The 25,197-nt window shown below is 37.2% G+C and overlaps 1 protein-coding gene across 1 annotated transcript in view; it reads left to right on the forward strand.

Annotated features, from left to right (window-relative positions):
- Positions 1-10,988, forward strand: part of LOC100932649 (cytosolic beta-glucosidase) — a 31,031-nt gene extending 20,043 nt beyond the window's left edge. The window contains exons 2-4 of the mRNA XM_031942596.1: positions 2,918-3,145; positions 8,854-9,659; positions 10,820-10,988. Coding sequence (XP_031798456.1) covers positions 2,918-3,145; positions 8,854-9,659; positions 10,820-10,954 — 1,169 coding nt within the window. The 3' untranslated portion in view covers positions 10,955-10,988. The remainder of the gene's footprint in view (positions 1-2,917; positions 3,146-8,853; positions 9,660-10,819) is intronic.
- Positions 10,989-25,197: the final 14,209 nt, after the last annotated feature.

Consider the following 25,197-nt stretch of genomic DNA (forward strand, 5'->3'; position numbering starts at 1 on the left):
CAGAAAAATTAGAGCTGTCCAAAAAGGAAGTAGGCTGCTTCTGGTCATAATAACACACATTACTGGAGGTCCTCTGGCATAGATTAGATGCTCACTTTTTAGGTATATTATAGAGAATGTTTCTGTTCGGGTACATGCCCCAGATAACTTCTGAGCTCCCTTTCAGCCCTGGAAGCCTGTGATTTTAATGTGTCTTACTCAGCTATAAAGCATTATAAAATGATTCTCCTTTAGGAATTATGTAGAAAATGTGAGTATTTCTAATAAAATATTGGGATTTAGTTGATAAGTAGATTTGGCATGTTCTGTTCACTCTTTGAAACTAATTCAAGAAATAATTTGAAAAAATGTTGCACTGGTTTTTCCTTGCATCCTCCATTAAAGTCCTAGTCCAACTTGCTCAGCCAGACATTGAGATGGCAGCCAATTAATAAACATTTTTAAAGTACCTACTAAGCACTAAGAACTTTGCTAAGCAGTGAGGATATAAAGGCAGGGGAACAGTCTATGACCTCAAGTTGTTCATGAGCCATTAGGGGAGACAATTATAAAGAGAATAATAGGGAATAATGAAGAGAATCTTTACTTGAAATATTTGGTAAATTTCCTTGGAGAAAGTGGGATATTAGATGGAATTTGAAGAAAGCTAAGAAAAGATGAGCAAGGAAATCATTCTGGGCATGAGGAACAGCTGGGAGGAAATACCCAAAGCTGAGAGATGGAGTGTTTTGTTCTTGGAATAGCCAAGAGAACAGTTTCTCTCTCTCTCTCTCTCTCTCTCTCTCTCTCTCTCTCTCTCTCTCTCTTCACTTATAGGTTAGTAATAAGGTGATTTTAAATTATTTTATTTTATTTTATTTTGCCATAGAAACTCATAAAGCTAGCTAGTGATATGTGGCGTGGTTATCATTTTTGTTTGTAGAGTGAGCCAGTCAGTCAATAAGCATTTATTAAGTGCTTACTAAGTATCAGGCACAGTGCTGTTGATAAGTATAGTGATGAAAAATCTTGGATCTTTAGAAGTATTGATGCAATTTAAAGTGTACTCAAGAATCCATGATTAATGTTAGAAATTATTTTAAGAAGAAGAGTTAGTAATTGCGCTAATGCTTGCCAAATATATGGATTGTTCTGCTCCATTCAGCAGCCTGAAAAATTCCTGTGGCGTCAAGCAATTAGAGGGGAATTTTCGAGTTTGGGATATCTTGAAGATTTTTGTAATCACTAGTAATCTGTAAAACTACTAGCAAAGCAGTTAAAATATCAGATTTTCAATAAATATTTATTAATTCCATAATCTTATCAGATTTTTTTTTCAAGTAAGGAAATAAATCTGCCTCTGGTTTATACATACTGCCTAAAGATGGGGATAAAGGTGGGTGCATTCTGTGAGTCATAATTTTCAAAATCTTTTATAATAATCTTAGTGATAATATTATTAAAAAGTCGCCCCTATTTAATAGGTTTGAGAACTGAAGCCAGAAGAAATGAGTTGCTAAAAAAAAAAGATGGGAATATCAAAATGATTTTTTCCTAAGTCTAAAAATGAGATGACATCTTCAGTGAATTTGACTTTAATTCCTCCATTGTTGGTTGTTCTACTTCTAGTTAGTCAAGAGAGTCTAGACCAGAAAGGGTCTTGAATTCTTCAAAATTTGGGAGAAAATGGAAACTCATATCCAGATTCAATCCTCTAAGTCTGGTCTACTGGGACAGGACTGGGTCTTTATTGTCACGTGTAGGGAAGTACAGTAGCAATATCATAATCTAACATAGAAAATACAAAATACAATGTGGAAAAACTAGACCACCAGCAGAGGGGGACCTCCAGAATGCTCGAGGAGGTTCACTAACCATAGAGAGAAGATGAGGGCCTTTGTTGGACATCCTTTGTATTTCTAGGGAGAAGTGGCTCATTTCTAGCACTTTTGATGAAGAACTGAAGCTCCAGGGAGATTTTGTGTCAGGCATCTTTTCAAGCTATTTTTGGGAGTCATAGAACATGTTTAGATTTGAAAACAATTTTAGAGAAATTCCTGATCTTGACAGTGTGTGTAATGGATAAAATGGCATATTTTGAGTCCTGCCTTAGTACTTACTAATTGTAAGTGTTTCCTTACCTGTACAATGGGGATAATAATAACTGTCTTACAGTTATTATAGGAATCATAGAGTGAGATGTGGGAGAGACATCGAAATTCATGAGGTAAATACCCATACTTTACAGATGAAGAAACTGAGGTTTGGGGAAGTTTAACTGTTTTCCCAAAGTAACACAGATAGTAATAATATAAAATGTGAATTATTACCATCTGGCCCCAGTCACTTGTGATGAGAAATGGAGAAAGTGAGAGACTTAAGAGAGAAAGTGAAGGTTTAAAAAGGAATGGATGGTTATTAAATGAGTCAAGATTGGAACTCATTTTCACTGACTGACTTTTGTACCATCCTCTGGTGGGACGTCTGTATGTTATATGGTCAAATAATGGATCACTGGAAGCACGGTGAGCAAAGAGTTCTATGATAATTCATTGTTCACCATCAGAATTATTTTCATAATGAGTGTGTGACTGCATAATGACAATTAACATTATATGACACTGTAAGGCCTTCATTTGATCTTCATTTGAATTAGGTGCTGCTGATTTGCCCATGACCATCAAGCTCACAATTGAATCCTGGTCTTTCCCAGCTCCAAGCCAATGGATACTCCTGTTTTCATTATGATTCTTCCCTTTCTTCTCTTTATACTTAAACCATACCCCTACTTTATACTTACCACACACGTATAAGTATAAAACAAGGTACTAATATCCCCTAGAACCTGCTGTGTGGTCTTTGAGGATAAATATTTACATTCAGGGCATGCTGCTCGATGTCCCAAGTGTAACCAAATTCTGTTTCCTTTTTTAATCAGGAGGCTGGGATGCAGATGGAAAAGGCCCTAATGTCTGGGACACATTCACCCATCAGGGAGGAGATCGAGTTTTCAGGAACCAGACTGCTGATGTAGCTTGTGGCAGCTATACTCTGTGGGAGGAAGATCTGAAATGTATCAAACAGCTTGGATTGACTCATTATCGCTTTTCTCTTTCCTGGTCACGTCTGTTACCTGATGGGACGACAGGTTTCATCAACCAGAAAGGCAATTGTTTCTTAAAAATAGAAGGTTGCAGCTTTAATTCAAGGTTATTGCTGCAGTCTGGCATAATTAATCCAGTGTGCTCTTCTGCAGTGCAGCTCAGAAACTGCAAGTTTGGGGTGGGAGGGGGGGAGCTGATTATGGGAGATTTTTTTTTTAATGGGCTTGCATTAGTTGCCTAGTTAATATTCTAGGCTCTTTGAATATTTTGTTCTTAGAGGTTGGAATAAGGATTTTGTTTACTTAAGGTGCTATTTGGTTATTAGCCCTTGGTGCATTTCAAAAGGATGACATATGAAATGGTTTCGAGCTGCTTAGAATGGTGTGGAGCTACAAAAAGGCGTGGATAACTTAAGCCGGTATAAATTTAAGTGGGAATTAAAGTTGGGGAGTAATTGCTTGATTTATAGCAATAAGTGGTTTATCTGTTAAGAGTCCTGGGTTATTTACGGGACCTATCCACCGCGATTACTTTGCAGTTCACTCTGTCCATCTGTAGAGGCTCCTGTTTAAATAACTTCTTCTTATGGAGTAAATCAAGTCACCTCAGACCTGGGCATCTCGATGCTATGCTAATGATGATTGTTGACATAATCGAGAGATTTTGAAGTTGGACGTTTATTTTTATATAAGATGGTTATAGCCCCAGCTTTCTGAAATTAAAATAGTCTGACCTCTCCCAAATCCCACGCTAACTCTTAGAGAGAACAGACTGGATCCCAAATGAGAAAAGAGATGAGGAAGTTTCAATCTGCTTTCCAAAGGTCCTTAGTCACTGAACTGAAATTAGGCAAATTCTTTACCGAATAATCCAGCTTTGTCTCATCGTTAGCCCTAATTGCTTTGCTTGCCTCCACCCACCTCAAGTTCCTACCCTTCTTTTAAAACTTAAATTTTGATAAATTTTTCAGAAAAAAATCTTTTTTCTGGTTTGTGAAAAGATCCTCCATCCAGAAATAAAAGGGTCAGAGAGATTATTTAATCCACCTTTCCACCTCCATCCCTATTGGGGAAACTGAAGGCCAGGAGATGAGATGACTGGTCCAGGATTCATTTACCTATCAAGGGTCAGGATCAAAATTCGAGTGGTCCTTAGCTCTAGAGACAGCATTCTTTCATTGCACCATGTTGTCTTTGGAGTTCTCCCAAACATTGTCCTCTTGGACATCACAGAACTCTGTATTCACTTTTGCATCGATTTAACATACTTCTATATACCCTGTCCCCTTCTCCTCTACCTCCTCTACTTTTGCCCCATTTTAGATTGTAGAGTCCATGAGGGCAGGAACTAAGCTATCCTTTTTAGCTTATCCACATGTGCCCCAGTACTTGACCTGAACATAGCCCTTAATAAATGTTTATTGAATTTTGAAAGCAATTAATTAAGTGATAGGCTAGCTGAAGCTGTGGATAGCTTACCTATCCTCAAGAATTTCTAAGTGAAGAATTTTCAATATAATTAAAAATTATCTCTTATGCATGTGTGAATATATATATATATATATATATATATATAATAAGTATACACATTTATATAGTGTTTCATTTGTTTAAAGTTATTTGATTTTCATAACAACCTTGTGAGGTAAAATAATATCATCATTTTTTTTCTTTCTAAATGAGGAAACTGAGGCAGACAGAGGGTTAAATTACTTATCCAAAGTCACATTGGTAACTTTCAATCTCATGTATACAAGGAGGCAAATGACATCCTTATATCTCTCCTGTTTCCTCTGCTATTAGTAAAAGCTCTCTCAGGGCATGGATCATGGCTCAACTCTTTTTGTATCACTTTTTGTGCCCATCATTAGGTATGTCCTTGCAGTTTGTTGTAATTCAGTCTTTTTAATTGTGTCCAGCTCTTTATGACCCTATTTGGGGTTTTCTTGGTAAAGATACTGGAACTGTTTTAGCACATTTTACAGATGAGGAAACTGAGGCACATAGGTCCCACAGCTAATTTTGAGAGGGATTTGAACTCAGGAAGATGAGTCTTCCTGATCAATCTATATGTAGTTAGGGCATCTTAAATTGTTGAATGAATGAGTGAAATGTGGATTTCAACAACAAATTCAACTTAAACATATTTTCCATCGCCACCTACTATGTGGAAAGTGCTAGGAATACAAAAATGAAATAAAATACAGTATCTGTCCTCAAGAAGCTTACTGTTTAATAGGAAGGAAGGACATCTATGAGTTGTAGAGAGAACTAGGAAATAGCCCCCTGGAAGAACAGGAGAGGCAGAGATTATATTTTAGCTGAAACATTTGAAAGGACAATAGTGCACTTTAAGGCCTTAACTTTTTGGAGTTTGGCCCTATTTCTTTAAAGGCCGCCTCATTAGTATTAAAACCTGTGTATTGAATCAGACCATTTTGGACCTGGCTTCAGAGCAGCTACTTTTCAGTACACAGGAGCTCACTTCTCTGGGGCAGTGATCTGTTGAAGGAATTGGAATGGTACAGCTCAGAAAAGGCCATCATCTTTTTTTCTAAATATTTTTTTTCAAAGGACATGGGAAGAATCAGAAAATGCAGCAGCATTTGTCTTTCCAAGGATTCCCCCAGAGATGATCGACTACCAGTTTGGAAATCTGTAAAATTCTGTCTTTCAAGACTTGAAGGAGATTTCAAGAAGTCAAATTGTTCCCATTTCTCTTGCAAATGTCTAGTTTTCTAAGCTTAGAAGAAGAGCTGGACTTTGTTTTTCCTTACTGGTCTCACATGTATCTGTGTATTCTGAGATTTAGGGTTACCTATTAAATATCTTTTTTTAAAGTCTAATATGTTAAAGTTTCCAGTAATTCCCTAGAAAAAATGTAATCGTGTTAAAATGGAGAAAAAAGAAGTTCATAAAATCAAAATCTTAAACTCGTAGATCTTAAAGCTGGAAAGGACCTTGGAGATCACCTACTCTAGCTTCCCACTCAATGTGGGAATCCCTGCTACAAGCAGAATTGAGAGGTGGCCAATCAACATTTGTTATCCTGGCTTTTGGTGATAAAGATGATTAAAGTAATAGGATATGGGTCCTTTGAACAAAGGCTCAATAGGCTAGAAAATAAAAGGAAAGGGAATAAGCTTATACATCACCTTATATGTGCCAGATATTATGCTAAATGCTTTTTACAATTTCATTTTATAATTTAAAAAACTGAGGGAAATAGAGATTAATGGGAGATTAATTAAGCTACTGCCTCAGGTCAGATTTGAACTCAGGTGTTTGGGATTTGAAACCCAATGTTCTAGCACTATCCCATGAGTTGGTTTTAAAAGCTTAATGATCATTAATGACTGTCAACTTATAATAAGGATTCTTTGGGGGAGGTGGGTTAGAGGTCCGGATCTATGGTTTTATTTTCAGGGTAAGCAAGTCCCAGTGTTGAAATTCCCTCCACAGATAGATCAGTAATTGTTTCATAGTTTTTAGTTTAGAGAATTGCCTGGATCTCAAGAGATTCGTTGATTTGTCCATAGTCATGGCTAGCATTTGTTAAAGAAAAATTCGAATCTGAGTCTACTGGTCTCCATGATATCTGAGGCGATACCTATGGCTAACATCTCCTGACCTTTTCCTCCTCCCAACCCCTTAAAGAAAATTGCATTTTGGTTATTCTTCATGCTCAAAAAGGATAAAAGGAGATATGGGCCTGAATTAAAGCCAGAGAGATTTTATTGACCAATGGGCTACAGAAGGAGATTAGAGAATCTCTATCCTGGGAAATCTTTAAGAAAAGAATAATGGACCATTCTCTGTCCTGAGTGATTGAATATTGAATTGTCTGAAGAGGGGTCAAGGACCATATCCTCCATTGATGGGGCCTTTTTTTTCACCATTCTAGACACGTGAACAAAAAGAATGTTTATTTTACAAAATGCATTTATTCAAAAAGTATATTGGTAACCAAACTGTACTAGCCCCAAGATATAAAGAGAGAGCCTTTTGGCAATTTCGATTTCCCAAAAATAGAAGGCCCAGGAGTCATCTACATATTTATCAATATTACCTATAGCATCCTTGAAAAGAAATTCAGAAGGCTTCTCTCTCAGCCTGCAGTCATATAAAAGAATTTCTACAGTACTGAATTGAAAAAGTTACGGAATAATTCATAAGCCCCAACTCCCTCCTGTCGGGGACCCATACAGCAATTCCTCTTCTGATCCGGGATGAGGAAGCTTTACTCTCCAGAAGTAAAATGCTCGACACTGTGAAGTAAATTATTGACTACCAGATATCTTGTTGCTTGCAACAACTTAGAAGTAAGAATTTGACTTCCATTGAATATTTTATTTACCTGCAATTCATCAAAGGATAAGGCTAGAATTTACAGTCAACACATTGTTAAGTATATTCCAGCCTCTTTTCAGCAGAGACTTGGTGATGGGAAGTGGGCAGAGGGAGCTATTTAAAGCAAAGATTGCCATTCCTGCCCTCATGTAGCTTAAAGTCTAATAGGTGGAGAGAAGATGCACACAGATCATTGGTATAAATTAACATATATTATAAGAGACAGGAGAAAGCAAAGTCTTATATAAGCTCTGAGGAGAAGAATAGCATGATTGAGCAGGGGACTTTAGGGGAAATAGCATCTGAGGTGGGCAGGTAAAGATGGGGAGGGAAATAGCAGGTGAAGACGGGTTAGAAGGGTGTTCCCTTCAACCTTTTAATGTACCTTTTTCGAGCAGAAATCAGGGACCATCTCATTCATTTCCATTCTATAGAGAGGGAGATTCGGACTCAGATACACTAAATGATTTGCAAAATGGCATTAATTTCACAAGACAATAAAGTAACAATGGGAATTTAAGTTCCCATTTTCAACTTCTAAATCCAATGCTTTTTTGTCCATATCTTGGCACCTCTCTATCCTTCATATCTTCATATCTTCTCACAAGTAGTGAGCAGATAAAAATGCTCCAGACTAGTTCAAATCGATTCGACAGACATTTGTTAGACAAAAAAAGAAAGAAAAGAAAAGAAAAGAAAAGAAAGAAAGAAAGAAAGAAAGAAAGAAAGAAAGAAAGAAAGAAAGAAAGAAAGAAAAATGAAAGTCCTTGCCCTCAAAAAGTTTCTATTCTATTGGTGGGTGGGAGATATCCCATGCTAAAAGTTCAGGTTTAAGTATAATCATAGTCCAGTGCCTCAGATTTAGGGCTTATGTGAAACAGGTCCCAACTTAATGGTTATTCCCCAAATAAGGGACAATCAGGTGGTGGGGAAGATAGAGTGCTAACCCTGAGTTAGGACTTGAATTCAAGTGCAGACTCAGACATTCACTGGCTATGCTACCCTGGGCAAATCACTTGACCCCACATGCTTCAGTTGCTTCATTTGTAAAATGGGCTTCGAGTAGGACAATTTTCTTTGCCAAGAATACCTCAAATGGTGTCATGAAGAGCGGAACATGACTGAAAATGACTGCAACCAATCCCCCAAATATCCCTTTCTCTTTAACTTATTCTACCCCCTACTTTCAGGCTGTAGCTTTTGGCTAGATTTCTACAAATGTTAGGAAGCTATAAAATACTCAGGATAATAATGTCCAGAGCAGGTATAGAACTACCTTGATTCTATCCCCCAGAGAATACCTTGAATTGCGATTATCTTAGAATTTAACTCAGCCATGTTTTAAATTATGTGTTCCTTATTCATTTCTAATCTTTCAAAAACAATCATTTTTTTTCTCTATCAATTTTTTTTTCTTTTAGGAATTGATTACTACAACAAGATGATAAATGACCTTTTAGCAAATGGCATCACACCCGTGGTAACTTTGTATCACTTTGATTTCCCCCAACCTTTAGAAGATCAAGGGGGCTGGAAAACTGGGGCGATCATTGAAGTTTTTGACGCCTATGCCCGATTTTGTTTTGGCACTTTCGGAGATCGGGTCAAACTGTGGATCACTATAAATGAGCCCAATATCCTTGCTCTGTTTGCTTATGAAACAGGCATGTTTCCTCCAGGTGTCCCTAACCCTGAAATCGGAGCTTATCAGGCAGTTCATAATATGATCAAAGCTCACGCCAAAGCCTGGCACAGTTATGATTCTTTGTTCAGAAAAAAGCAGAATGGTCAGGTGTCCGTAGCATTGTTCTCCCCCTGGGTTGCACCAGCCAATCCCACATCTGTAGCTGACCAGGAAGCTGCAAAAAGGGCCATGGCCTTGGCCCTAGATTCATTTGCAAAACCTATATTTATCGATGGTGATTATCCCGCTGAACTGAAGTCCCGGGTTGCCGCCATGAGTAAAAAGCAAGGTTATGCATCGTCAAGACTCCCCGAGTTCACAGATGAAGAAAAGAAAATGATCAAAGGGACTGCTGATTTTTTTGCTGTACAATATTACACGGCTAGCTTAGCAAAGCACCGGGAGAATTCAGGGGGAGGACCGAGTCTTCTCAAGGATATAGAGGTTGAGGTATTTCCTGATCCATCCTGGCAGGCTTCCTATCCGGGATCTTGGATCTATGTGGTGCCGTGGGGCATTCGGGAACTCTTGAAAAACATTAAGGTAAATATGTGTGCATTCGTATTCATTTGCATCCATGTACATACTCATACACACTTGTGCAATGGAGGTGTTGGGTAGAGAAGAATAGGTTTTCTGACTACTGTTGGCCAATAAAAGCTAAATGGAGATCATTTGGGACTAGGATCTTGAAACCAAAGATCAAAAGTTTGGATCTAATGGAGAGTGAGGGATGATCGCAAGGGGGAGAGAGAGAGAGAGAGAGAGAGAGAGAGAGAGAGAGAGAGAGAGAGAGAGAGAGAGAGAGAGATCTGATCCACCCTTCGCCAATTCAATCCAGCAAGAAGTCATTAAGAATCTACTATGGTAAAGGCACTGAATCAAATGGATTTAACATAAACACAGAAAACCAGGTTATGGGGCTGGAAGGAAGCTCTTGTACAGTCTTTTCTTCCTCTAGGGGAGCTTTTTTGGTGGTTGAAGGGTAGAGAAGATAAACGAAAGGTTTCTTTAAGCTGGTACACATATTCCTACCATTATTTTCTAAGGGGATCATAAGAAAATACTGAGATGGGGTAGATTCCATAAGCTCCTTGAGGGCAGGAATGGATTTACTTTGGGCATCCTGGGTGACTAATGCGTAGCAGATGTGTAGGAAAAGCTTCGAGAACAGAGTCAACCTGGGCAAATGTTGTGGGCCAAATGGAAGTTGTCATAATTCAGAGAGTTTTGGGAAATGACTTCATGGATGCTGTGACCGTGAGCTTTGAAAGCTATTATAAGGATAGCAAGAAGCAGACACTTTCCTTGATACCGGATGGCACGTAACATAGCCGACCGAACATTTCAACTTGTCAGTCATCAGGCCCCCCTGCTGCGGGGTTACAGGGGCTGCAGCTGCCGGCAGCACCGAGGGGTTAAGGAGTAGTTACAATAAGCAGATGCTGATGCAGGGAAGATATTTCAGTCTTCTCATTAAAGTAAGAGTCATTTCACTGTCTTCATGGATATTTGCACAATTTTGCTTTTCCATTGTTAGTCATAAAAGGTCAGCTCGTGGAAAATTAAGTTAATAGGGTCAGTGCGATTTGATGAAAACTAGTTTGGGGGTTGTAGATAAGAGAAGATAGAGGGTAATGCACCTGATTTTATGAGCTTTTTTTACATCTGTTCAGAATAAAACTTCTGCTCTCTTGTTCTAGGATACGTATAATAACCCTGTAATTTACATCACCGAGAATGGATTTCCCCAGGGTGACCCTGCTCCACTTGATGACACTCAACGCTGGGAGTATTTCAGACAGACAATACAGGAACTGTACAAAGGTACCATTTGAAATGATGAAAGATCAATTGTGCAAACTTAATATAATTTTCCTATGTGCCTATTTGCATTCAGCAAAGACCAATGATTTTTGAAGCTGAAATTCATGTAAATCAGGATAAAGCAATGTGATTAGAAAGAAGTATTTAGGAAGTAGGAAGGTGAGTCATTTGAGTCTATCGTCAATCTCCCAGAATAGAATCAAAGAGAAAACGAACACCTGTTGGACTGGCTGATCCCAAAGGAGAGAAGAGCATGGCATGTTATTCCCCAGAGATTATCATTTACCAACTCTCATATTTGTTTGCATATTTTAATAATCCGCATGCCAAGACACAGCCTGACAGATAGACAATGAAAAGGTCTTTTTAATTAAATATCGGAGCGGTAAGCTTCAGAGTGACACAATCGCCAATGAATATTTTTATTTAAAGAGATGGCCGATTAACTCAGGGAGGAACACTTCTCGCTGTGTCAGAACTAGGTATTGTGTTTTAAAATATTAATGTCTTCTGATGAAGAATTCTCTTCATTGGTAACCAGAGGTAAAAAGTGGGACTTTCCCCATTGCTCTCTTTCATTTATCCCTTCCCAGTTACCCTTCACGTTTTTGTGAGCACTCTGATCACTGATCATCACGAATTTCAGTTTGTGGAAGGACTGAAATAAATTGCCAAGAACATTTATTTTCTAGCATTTAACATAGTGTCTGGTACATAGTAGGTGCTCAATACATACTTACTAATTAACACTGCCAGGGCTGGGCTAATTGGATTCCTTTACCTCTAGTCTTCCGCCTCTTTTGATGTTAATGAGGAACAAATATTTTATCACTATATAAAGTTATTTAATCGGTAATATAAAGCCTTTCAAGTTTTCTGTGCAAATAAAGGGGTTTGTTGAAGCACAAGCCAGTTGTATTTTAGCACGAGATAGTAATTCTGAAGGTTAACATTAAAAGTGAGTGATGTTATAGGTGATGTGGAGACGAGGAAAGGCTAGAGAGGTACGGGAAGCAGGGAATGGGTGCCATTAAAAAACCATTAATTTCTCTAAAAGGAAGTGGATTCTAGTAGAGAGAATCCTAAACTTAGACTTAGGGAGAATGGGATTCAAATCTATCTCTGATAGTTCTGTGTAACTCTAGACAAGTCATTCTCTGTATCCCAGACAACTCCCTAGGATTTAGCTTTTTAAGTCATAAACCGGCTATTTTCTATACTTTTGGAAGGAATTTCCCTAGCAGTCTGAGGATGGTAGAGGAGGACTTTTGTCTTGTGGTTCCTAGGTTCTTTATTAACTGCTTTGTCCTAGTTTTGGCCTAACCTCGGACTCAGTTGAGCAGTCACCTGGATGTGAGGGACCATCTTGCTCTGCGACCTTGGCTAAGATGCACACGTCCTGGTCCTGAGTTTCTCATCTGGAAAACGGGGGCTGCGCAGACTTGCTTCCTTCCCAAAGCTCCCTTAAGGCACGGCTGATGATAATGATTGGCACGAATTCCATAAGTAAAAAGCACCAGGTGAACGATTAAAAATAATAACCAGCCAAATAAGACATTAGCGGGAGCGCTGTAGGTGAGAGCCTAGCCAAAACCCAGGGAGTCAGATGGATGATGGTTCTGTGATTTCCGTGAACAAATTGTTCCCCCCATCATCACATAGAAAGATGGGCTCGTAATGGCACTAGAGTTGAATCAATGACGTTCTCCTGGAGGTCTTGTCTCCCTCATTAGAGAAAATTCCACGGCACTTAGCAGAGCAGTAAAAAAGTAATCTGATGTCTCCATTTCTTTTGGGGGAAAGGGGCAGAGAAGGAATAAAAAAATCCATTTTTTTTTTTTTTTTACAGAAAAGACAAAGAAATCAGTTTGAGATCAGGTTATGTTCTCTGTTACATAAGTATATTGGAATAGTCTCTGAATGTCTAGACACAAAAAATTCACAAGTTGGAGGATGGATAGATCACCTTCAAGTAATTGTCCTCGGCACCTGTTCCTTCTTTACAAATGCAACCTTGTCCTTTTTCCAAACTGCTTTCCCCGAGTTAGAGTGAACGTGATGTTTTCCCAATTATGTGCAGATCTTGGTGTATTGTTTTACCCTCATTTGGGGGGGAAACGTCTTTGGAACAACGCAGGTCTCATTAAATGTATGGCTTCCCCACGAAGCTCACCATGGATGTCATAATGTTGGCTCTCTGGCTATTTCCAATGGGAGTTCTGTTGAGAAGGGAGTAGCAATGTCCCACTCCATTATTATTGTTGAAAGGGTTGCCAGAGTGGATAAAAAGTCAAAATGTTGGCAGGAGAAGCAATAAACTGGCAAGTGGGTGCCTGGGATAGCTTTGTCATGTGAGTATCTGGCCTGTTTTTGACAATAGCTGGCATTGCTAAGTCTTTAAGTTCCTTTAAAAAAAGATCCTAATACTCTTATCTTCTTTTTAAACCCTACTCTGATCCTTGATTCTCTTGGGGGATTTATATGGATCTATGCCCCATTATAAGGTGAAGGGGTTGTTGAGATTGGGCCAGGATTTTTTGTGTGTGTGTCATTAGAAAGTAGTGACTCTTTTTCTGGGGGTGGAAATTTCTTGGAAGATGATCTGGACCCAAGGGGAGATTAAAAAGATTGGGGAGAACCAAGTGGCTCCTCCAGAGAGATCTCTGTATGAACTTGGATATCATATTTAGAGAATGAGGGGAGATGTCCTTGCTGTTAGTTCAAATTATGTCCTTGCTGTATCAAAGAGATTAAGGGGGAGGAGATAGAAGGAAAAGGGAGAGAAGCATGCCAGAAAAAATCATTTGGAATTTCTCTTTCCTATGCTGCTCTCTTCTGCTCCCTCCAATAGTTTAGTTCAGTCTTTGCAGAAACTGACTCACACAATTGGATAGATATATTAAAAATGGAGGGGATACCTCAGTACATTAAGATGATATGGGATGATGTTGTAGCATAAAGAGGATTTGAAATTAGTTAGCACTTGGTGGAAATAATTAGGTCTGAAAGTGACTATAGGAAGACAGCATCCTTAGGCTAAATGGGCTCATAAGTTTCGACAGTTACTTGGATATAGATTGGGGTAGAGGGGCATCTCATCAATAAAAAGCACCTCTAATTCTAATGAAGGTTTCCTCCCAGAAATACCTTTTAACACAAAGCAGAAATCAGGTCTAGATGCTTAATTTTTTTTTTTTGAGGCAATTGGGGTTAAGTGACTTGACCAGGATCACTCAGCCAGGAAATGTTAAGTGACTGAGATCAGATTTGAACTCAGATCCTCTAGATGTCAGGATTGGTACTTTATCCCCTGCACCTACTAGCCAATTACTTTGAATTCTTGATGCTAGAATATGATCACTATACGAAATCACCTTTCTGGGTTGAAAAGCAGGGATAATAAGGGATAATAATAGAGACTGACCTAGCAGGGCTATTGTCTTATTTATGTGCATATCCCTCAGCCCTTAGCACAGGGTTTCATGCTTAGTAAGTGTACAATCCATGTCCATTGAATCGAATCAAATTGTAAGTGTGTAGTGGCCACCTGGGATGGGAGGTCAGAATGCTAGACTTGGAGTTCCTAAGAAATCAACTCAAATCTTGCCTGAAGCTTATTAGCCAGGTGACTCTGGGCAAATCCCTTCATTTATTGGAGCCTTCTTTTCTCATGGAAAATGGGAAGAGTGATACTTGTAATACTCATCCCAGTGGAAGGTACAAGGGACAAAAGAGACAGTATATTCAAGATACTTTGCAAACCTTCGAACACTATGCAATGACCACTTATTATCATCAGAGTAGCCTGGTGCAGCATTTAGGTAACTGTCCTAAAAATCATGAAAACCTGATTTGAAGTCTTGATTCTTTTACAAGATGGCTGTGGGACACTGGACAAGTCATTTAAACTCGAGATAACTCCCAAAGACAGAGTCACTTGGAAAGTATTGACCTGCATTGGTAAATGGAGTTTCCTTATCTGGGAGCTCCTATGCCAATGAAAATCACAAATTCAGATCCTGTCTTTATATCACCATCATCATCATCAATCATTATCATGTTTCAATCCCAAGAAATGTCGGTAGGTGAATCATATCTATAAGAAATGAAAATAAAGAGCTGACAAGACCATTTTCCTTTCCCCAAGAATATTTTCCACACTAACAAAAAAGCCTGATTTTAGCAACTTTGTGTGCCAGCCCAGCTTCCCAGTCCAGTGCCATGCCTGAGCTAGCACAGCAGTCTATGATTGCAGGGAAGGTTTGTTAATGACCAGCTTTGGACTTTTAATGACAAAACCCCACAGCAAGATGTCATCGCTGTTATTGAAGACTTCACTGAGAGTGTTGAAGCTGATACCTTATAACAAGAAGGTTGTAAATCTTAGAGGCTCCATTCTCTACCCTGACAAGATGCTGAGAAAAAAAAAATATTCTGCTTCTTTTGGCTGGACTCCTCCCGCTTCCATGCTGCCCCCCCCTCCATTTCCCATGCAAGAAGGGAAATGCACCGCTGCTGGTTAGCTCCCTAGTCTGATTCCAGGGCAAAAACAACCTAGGGTGTTTAACTGGGTAAATTGTGTTAAACAATTTCAACCTCCAAATGAACATTAAAAATAAAACAAAACGACATCAAGAATGAACCTCCAATCTAAAGAAAGGTCTTGGATGTTAACATTCAGAGACTTGTAGCAGAAATCCAGAACTGAAAGGAAAATGTCAATTATAGATGCCCTCTGTGGCCCCAATCATGTATTATTTTAAAGGGGATTTTGAAAATGGGTCTTGTATATATCTCTATCTCTACCTCTATCTCTACATCTACATTTACATCTATATGTACATCTATATCTATATGTACATCTATATCTACATCTATCTACATCTATATCTATATCTACATCTATATCTATCTATATCATCTATTTGCCATTTTAGAGTCTATATATATATAGATAGATATAGATATAAATATAGATATAGATATGACTCTAAAATAGCAAATATATATATAGATATGACTCTAAAATAGCAAATATATATATAGATATGACTCTAAAATAGCAAATAAATATATATATATATATATATATATATATATATTTGCTATTTTAGAGTCGGTCTCTTCCACTCCACCATCTCCTATTCCCCAATGCAGACGTATCCTGAGAACCATTAAAGAGCAAGTCAGTCCTCTTGATCTGAGCTTTTGTGAGCATCCTGAGGCAGGATGATAAGCTTGCATTGCCTAGTCCCCTTTGCTAAGAAGCAATTTGAAACAGGGAAAAGGACTGCCAGTTTGGGAGTTCGAGCTCTTTCTTCTCCAATATACACACTATGAGTGATTTTGGAGGAGTATCTTCAGGTTTTTGTTTCAGTTTTCCAATGTTTAAAAGCAGAAGTTTGGTTTAGGTGCCTTCTAGCTCTCAATCTAAAATCTGAGAATGTTATAGATGGAGGAAACATTTGAGGAAATTTGTTTCAACCTTGTTTTGTAGATAAGAAAATCTAGGCAGTTGTGAAGCTCAAAATAACATTTTAAAATACCTAAAATAAGATATGTAGGATTATAAAGGAAAACAATTATAACAAAATACAAACTATTAAATCAAACTAAACAATCAAAATCGAGCTATCAAAATCAAACTATTAAAAACAAACCCAGAAAAAATAAGTTCACTGGTCCCAGATTAAGGACTCCTGGTAGAGGAACTGAATGAGTATCCATAAATCACAGCACTTCTTGTTTGTGATAAAGCCAGGAGTAGTAGTCTCTTTTTTCCATTGTGCTTCGGTTCCTGTAAAGATGGGCACACGTATCCCTGTGGAAACAGAAAATAGTTAATTTTCATGGTCTTTAGCTGTTCCCTGCATCTTTTAGCAAGCAGACTCCTGGCTTCATCGATGGACTTTAGCCAATTCTCTTTTCTGTGGGTGTCCATTAGTCAGGGACTTTGGAAGTTTAAACAGTCATTGCTAGGAATGGGGAAGAAAGAAGATCTATCTTAACACGGGGATGAGGGTGAGGCGGTGGATACAAAAGCATCTGGGGGGAAAGAAGTGCAATTAGACCTAGGGGTGGCATAGTCTAAGTGATCCTGAACACCGCACTTGTTCTTGACATATCAAGTAATCAGGAAATGTCTGATTGTAATGATGTTCCCAGGCCAGGAGATCCCCAAAGTATCAATTTTCCTTTTCTGAGAGCAAATAATAAAAGTTCCACAACTAAACACTGTTACTCCTTTTGATATTAAACCTGATATAAGAGCGAGACCAAGTAAGAACTGAAAGAAGTCTAAAAGGATTTTTTTTTAATCTCAAGATGCAACTATTCGTTGACCAAAGATGTCAAGGACAAGATTTACTAGCATATTTTGTTATAATTGTTTACCATTTCCCAGGCTATGATGTAAACTTTGAGGGATCAGGATTAATTAATGGGGGAAATTAATTAATCAACTAATTAATTAATGGCTTGGCTGAATTGTTTTCTGAAACCATCTATAATTATGATCTCTACCTTTGTGTATATATTGTCACACATTTATATACCTAGCATGAATCTGTCCAGAGGCATTCTGGCACAGCAGTCCAGGAGAGAGAGTGTTGATCTGGCTTCAGATTTTTGCTTCGACTCTAACCGTATAACCCTGAGAAAGGCACTTAACCTTTATAAGTTTCAGTTTCTTCATCTGTAAAATGAGAGAATTGGATTAGATGGCTTCCCTGAGAGACTCTTCCGGTTCTAAATTAATAATCTTATGATAAGCTCTTGGGGGTGAGGGTAGGGGTGGGATCCTTCCCATATCTGTAACCAGAAATGTGGACTTGAGTACAGAATTTTGCTATACTCGTTAAAAAGATGATGATTCCATTTCTAAATCATTTTTAAGGTCAAGAAATAGTTAAGTGTTTCCTTCTTTGCTGGAATACATTGAAAATAAATAGCACTCTTCATCTAAGAAGTGAGTTATCACTTGGAGTTTGTTGGGTCAAAAGGGTCACCTCAGACACAAGTTAAACAAAGTCACTATAGATCGCATAAAATCTCTGACAGGAAATTTAATGCATCGAATCAGCTCCAAGTATTAGTGTAAAATGCCCAGCCGAACAACTCTTGGCCAGTTACCATCACGAGTAGTAAAATCACATTTCAAAACACGGTCAGATGAAGCACTGCCTAATCTATCAAGTTTTAAGGCATTTCAATATGACCATCAAATACCTTCTCCATAAAGTGTGTTCCTTAATTCTGTTAGACTGAGTAATAACTTTAACTTTTCCTTAAATGTGACTTTATCATTAACCTTTTGTTTGAGTTGTATCAGACTGAAGGGCTCACAGTCCGTGGCAGTTCCAAAATTAGACTCTTGTCAAAAATCCATCCTGAATCGTTCTTCAAGTTTGTGACTTGGTTGTTCTGCTGGGCATTTTTGGGATCTCAGGGCATATTCTTAGCAGGCCTCCTTTTTTGTTTCCTCCCATTTTCACCTCCTAGTGCCCACTTCTTGTACACATGAGGGAGATATCAGTCTGGGAAGGAAGCTAAAATCAGTCCCCACTAAAATAAAAACTGATTTGTTCAGGTTTGTCCCCCAAAAATGGTCTGAGCAGAGAAAGGAATGATTTCATGACTTTGAGAAGTGAAACTCTAGCAAGGTACCCCATAGGAGAGGCCGGGCCAATGAAATCCTTTCAGGACCTAAGTTTAGTTTGTTCCTTAACATGAAAGTGTGGGATTTGCTATTTATGGAGTTTAACTGAATTCAATAAACACTTATTAAGCATCTACACTGTAATAAGAATTGGGTTAGACCCTGGAGACTAGAAAAGTAAAACAAAAGCCCCTCTTCTTAGGGAGCTTATATTCTACTGGGAAAAAATGACCAAAACCAGATAAATAAATACCAAATGTCTACAAAGTAAAGACAACAATAACTCTGGGAGAATGTGGAAAAAGCGTATAGTGATTCCCTAATCATCCATTCCTTTGGAAGATCAGTGAAGTCTGGGGACCCCTTCTCAGAATAACATTTTTAAATGCCTAAAATGCATGAGATGTACATCTACATGTAACAAATACAAATGTATTTATAAATGTAACAAATACATGTAACAAATTCAGTATCAAAGAATTGAAAACAAAGTAGACGCTTGCTGATTGAGAAATGGCTAGAAAATTGGTATTTAAATATAATGAATCAAATATAGTTACAAAATGATGAATATAGAGAAGTATTGGAAAACATTTGAACTGATGGAAAGTGAAATAAAAAGAACTGGGAAAAACATATATATATATATATGTGTGTATATATATATATATATATATATAACAATGAAGTTAGTGACAAGAATAATAACAACAAAACAGTAGAAAGTGAATATTGTAAAATTATAATAACCAAGTTTGGCCTTCTACAAGTACGTTACATACCTCTCCCACTTCTTTGCAAAGATAGTGGAATATGAGTACGGGGACATTGAATATAATGATAGATCATTTTTAAAAATTTTTAAAAATGTTTTTATTCCAAAAAGTATTCCGAAATTGAATGTAAACTGTTTAATGTTCATTTAAAAAAATGAGTTCCAAATTTCTTTCTCCCTCCTTTCTCTCCTCTATTTCTTGATAAGGCCAGCAAAATATTCATTATACATATGAAATCATGCAAAATATATTGCCATATTAGCCATGTTGCAAAGAAACACCCACACCCCCACACACAAGAAAAATAAAGTTTAAAAAGAAAACTTGCTTCAGTTTGCACTAGATCTTTTTTTTAATATTTTAGTTTGGATTGTTTTTTTCCACATTTTAAATTCTTTGTTATAGGAGATGGCTTTCAGGGAGATAGAGGAATATGTTGGGAAACAAAAGATAGCAACATAAAATTTTAAAAATCCATGCATTTGCTATATGTTTGTTTCTGAATAAGATCATTTCGAAGCCTAAAAAAAGGAAGTATCTGTACTTCTATCTTTATTGCTTTCAGAAATTAGCTTATTATGCCACATGCAAGGATTTAAATGCTCTAAGAACATATATTTAAAAGTAACTCAGTACCATGGATAAATTATTGAACTCGAAGTTTGGGAGGCTAAAGTTCAAATGTCTGTGAATCTGAAAAAGTCTTTTCAACTCTGGGCCATGGGAAACTTTTCACAAAGAAGTTGCAAACTCATGTGGGAACCTGGAGTTCCCATCCTTGAAGAGATCCCAGATCCTCTTTGCATTTTCATAAGAATATGTGGCTCTCATTGGAGCATTTTGGGGCAGGAAGCTCTCTGGTGGACAGCAGTCTATCAACAACAGTTTTGTAATATGTGCCACTTCCTAATATATGAAGTATACAGTCATTTTGATTACCTACTTAGTCTGTCTACCTGGTGACTGCACCTGGGGGCTTTGGATCCTTGTCATCCATGAATTCTCAGTCTATGTCAGATGCCTTCCATGTCATTAACCTGATCACGGAATCACAGAGCAGACCAAGAGGTCATGTGGTCAAGCTCCTGTTGTTAGGCAGGCATTTCCATGCTAAACCATTTCCATCAGATGGATGTCTATTTGTTTCTTAAAGATTTCTAGGGAATGAAGCTCCCTGGCCTTTCTCAGGAATCAATTATAGTTCTGACAATAACTGAGTCCCCTCTTAACCTTCTTTTGTTCTGACCGAAATAAAGAGACTTACCCATCTACATATATATATATATATATATATATATATATATATATATACACATGTCTATATAGTGGCTGTTCTTTGTACATTGCTATTTTAAAAATTGCACGTGGTGCCTGAAAATAAATGTACCTTAACTGAAATATCTACATACAATAGAAGTGGTTGTTTCTTTTAATATTCAATTGCACTGTAGAGCTCTTGGTATTTGCTATATTAAGGGGTGTTTTCAACAAAATAATTAGAGAGAAGTGGCCAAAATGATTTGTTTGTGCAAAACTGAATTGGATGGCATATCCTAATAAACATTCGGGGCTGGGTCTGGAAAGCAGTCCATCAATATATAGATATGTTATAATAACTAAAAAAAGTGCTGTAATCCTAGCTATTGCAAATTAACTGTTATTTTATTTCTGCCAAATATGTTTCGCACTTGATAATACCAGGTTTGGCTTAAGTGACTATTTTAAATCTTCTGGGAACCATGATTTTGAACTTTGGTACATTCAAATGGTCAATTACCGTGTTTCATAGAAGTTGCTTCTGTAACAAAACCCTCACATTTCCATAAGTACAGCATGAGATCACAGAGCAGAACAAATGAATTTATGTTAATACAAAGAGTTTTTGACTTAAAAACATTCATACTGTCAATCTCTGGCTGTCTGCCCCCTTGATACATTATTAAACAAGAGAAACCCTACCATTAGCTGAAAAAATGTGTGTATTGACCAAAGAATGAAAGGTTGTATTGGTAATAACCTTTCCCACCTCTCTTTTTACCAATCCCAGGTCTTGAATATCATTTATGAATGCAAAATCTTGGAGCTTGAAAGATATCTAGAACTTCCAAAGTCAGTAAAGCCATTGCCATGGTACAAAGAAGGGGAGAGAAGTCCAGAGTCTCTGAAGACTTTGCTCAGCATCATACCTGAAATTAATCCAATGTCTGAGACTAGAACCCAAGTTTCCTAGTGTACAGTGCAGTATTATTTCCATTCCACCCAACTCTTTTTTCATAGACAATTTCTCCCCAAGGTACAATGTTGAAGTTCCATTGTGCCCTCCACCCATGTGTTTTTCTCAGGATTTTTTAAATTTTTTCTTTCTTTCTTTCTTTTCTTTCTTTCTTTCTTTCTTTCTTTCTTTCTTTCTTTCTTTCTTTCTTTCTTTCTTTCTTTCTTTCCTTCCTTCCTTCCTCCCTCCTTTCCTCCCTCCCTTTCTTCTTTCCTTCTTTCTTTCTTTCTTTCTTTCTTTCTTTCTTTCTTTTTCTTTCTTTCTTTCTTTCTTTCTTTCTTTCTTTCTTTCTTTCTTTCTTTCTTTCTTTCTTTCTTTCCTTCCTTCCTTCCTTCCTTCCTTCCTTCCTTCCTTCCTTCCTTCCTTTCTTCCTTCCTTCTTTCTTTCTCTCTTTCTTTCTTTCTTTCTTTCTTTCTTTTCTTTCTTTCTTTCTTTCTTCTTTTCTTTCTTTCTTTCTTTCTTTCTTTCTTTCTTTCTTTCTTTTTCTTTCTTCTTCCTTCCTTCCTTCCTTCCTTCCTTCCTTCCTTCCTTCCTTTCTTTCTTTCTTTCTTTTTCTTTCTTTCTTTCTTTCTTTCTTCCTTCCTTCCTTCCTTCCTTCCTTTCTTTCTTTCTTTCTTTCTTTCTTTCTTTTCTTTCTTTCTTTCTTTCTTTCTTTCTTTCTTTCTTTCTTTCTTTCTTTCTTTCTTTCTTTCTTTCCTTCCTTCCTTCCTCCCTCCTTTCCTCCCTCCCTTTCTTCTTTCCTTCTTTCTTTCTTTCTTTCTTTCTTTCTTTCTTTCTTTTTCTTTCTTTCTTTCTTTCTTTCTTTCTTTCTTTCTTTCTTTCTTTCTTTCTTTCTTTCTTTCTTTCCTTCCTTCCTTCCTTCCTTCCTTCCTTCCTTCCTTCCTTCCTTCCTTTCTTCTTTCTTTCTTTCTTTCTTTCTTTCTTTCTTTCTTTCTATATATAAGATTAAAATAACACAAAAATATTCTCCTCTGAATAATTAGGTAGGCAATGTATGAATTGCTAAGATATCTGAATTTATAGTCTATTTTTAAAAGAACTGTTATTTTATTACTTCTAGGTTCTCATGTAATACCCAAAGTTAATCTACAGATAATGGTAATTGGAGTAATTATCAGGGACAGAAAGGAAAGTCCTTCCCTGGAGGAAGAACAATAGAATCTGAATAAAAATTTGGTCAAGAATGAATCCAAAGCCTAGGCCAGATTGGTGAATAGCTGGATCAATATTGAGATCTCTTTGAAGAACAGAAATAGGTTGTAAGTTACATATACTTATAACTATATGCATATGATATGTATTCATTTACAGTTTTAGCCTTTCTTTGTATTCCCACTACTTGGCACAGCGCCTAGAACATTGGTGCCTGACATTCTTATTGACTTGACGTGCATATATAATCATGTATATAATTTATTGCATACAAATATGTATGTGAAAATTAACATTCACTGGAACAAGGAAAAATCAGTATATTTATTAAGAGAATAAGCTTGTGAACTTTTTGGCAAGTTTAAACACTTTTAAATATGACTTTTTGCATTAATCATTTGGTTTACACAATTTTAGGCTGAGTTCACAAGATTTTTGACCCATTCTTTAATGCTTTGATCACTGTGGATGTTAAGTGACAGCAACTAATTTTTCCAAGTCTAGTTGTGATTCTAACCCATAGGTTTTCAATGGATATTAAATCAGGTGAGTTCCCAAGGCAGTGAAATATGATTCTCTCCCTCTCTTGGATAAGAGCTCTCTTTTCAGCTTTTAATCATACATGTAGCAAGGCTGTCATGCAGAATGCTTCCTCTTTCGAGGATTTTATAGTATTTTGTAACAATGCTGTTGCTCAGTATTTTTTGTTGTTGTTATTGTTCAGTCATGTCCAACTTTTTGTGACTCTATTTGGTATTTTCTTGGTAGAGATACTGGAGTGCTTTACCATTTTCTTTTCCGGCACATTTTACAGATAAGGAAACTAAGGCAAACAGGGTTAAGTGACCTGCCCAGGGTTATATAGTTAGGAAGTGTCTGAGGCCAGATTTGAAGTCACAAAGATGTCCTGATTCCAGACCGGCATTTTGCCCACTGAACCACTCAACTGTTCCATTTCTCAGTATATCAACATGTTTAGTAGAGTTCATCATTCCCTTTAATGGGGACAGGATTTCCAACTCTACTAGAATTAAAAAAAGATCTCCCAAATATTTTGGATAGATCCATCTAAACTTCCTCTGACAACAATATAGCTTTTAATGAAATGGGCTGGTAAAAAATGACTTTTTCTTGTCTTTGCCATTCTAAACTTTGTGTTGTTTTGACCACAATTAATGGGTTTCTTTCCTTGTTAGAAACAGCAGCTAACTTTTTCACTGGATTTTAGTGTTCTCAAGAAATATGACACTAGAGAAATAACTGTGTGCCTTTGGATGAGGAACCTACCCACTATCTCAGTTTCTTCTTCTGGAAATAGGGCCTATAATAGGACCTACTTTCTAGGCTTAATAGAATTGGATCAAATGAGAATTTTGTCACATGATGCTTGGGGACATAGTAGGCATTTTATAAATGCTAGCTACCATTATTGCTAGAACTAGTCTTGCTTTCTTATGATGCTATAGAGGAATCAGGAACAGCTTGAGCTGTCACATCCCTCTGCATGTCTGCTTTTCCCTTTGGATTAACTCAGCTATTTTGCAGTAGGGTTTGTCCATTCTTAGTTTAATTTTTCTCTTTGGATCATACTGCCTTTGGTGTTTTGTTAAGGCTCATCTTGTTTCATTGTGGACTTAAATGATACTTGAAATGTTTAAAACTAAGGGCTAGTCCAACATTTTTAATAATCTAATAACAAAGTATGTTCTTTAGGACTTATACATCTCACACATTTCCTTCCATTTTAAAAACTATGAAATTGGGAAAAAATACACATACACACACAACAAAAGAGTCAATAAAACTCACAGGCAGGGTCCAAAAATTCAGATCACAGCTGACAGAAAATTAAAGGTGAAAAATATAGTGCGATATTATATCATCTGTACAGGTCAGGTGTTTCAATCAGTCTCCCGTCACGAGAAGCACACGACCATTGCTGTAAGAAAATGAAATCACAATAAAAATCATTGCTTATCTCAATTAATTTGTATATAACTGTAATGTTACCTTTGAAGTCATGTATTTTTGTATATGCAAAGTGTCCAAAAAATCTTAGTGCAGTGCTAGCCTATTAAAATTTAGAACTGCACTAAGACTTTGTGGAATGTTCTGTACCTGTATCACACACACACACACACACACACACACACACACACCCAGATAGGAACTGGCTGATCACATATATTTATATTCATATATATCATTCATATTTACAAACACATATGCACATATATAGATTTCTATATTATATGTGCTAATTTTAGATAGATGATGTGATGGAAAGACAGAAACAGAGAAAAACAGAAAATGAGAAACAGAGAAGAAAAAGATGGAGAGAGGTAGAGAGAAACAGAGAAAATGGGAGAGAAAGAGAAAGACAGATTCAGAGATATA

The sequence above is a fragment of the Sarcophilus harrisii genome, chromosome 6 (assembly GCF_902635505.1).
Source record: "Sarcophilus harrisii chromosome 6, mSarHar1.11, whole genome shotgun sequence".
NCBI lineage: Eukaryota > Metazoa > Chordata > Mammalia > Dasyuromorphia > Dasyuridae > Sarcophilus > Sarcophilus harrisii.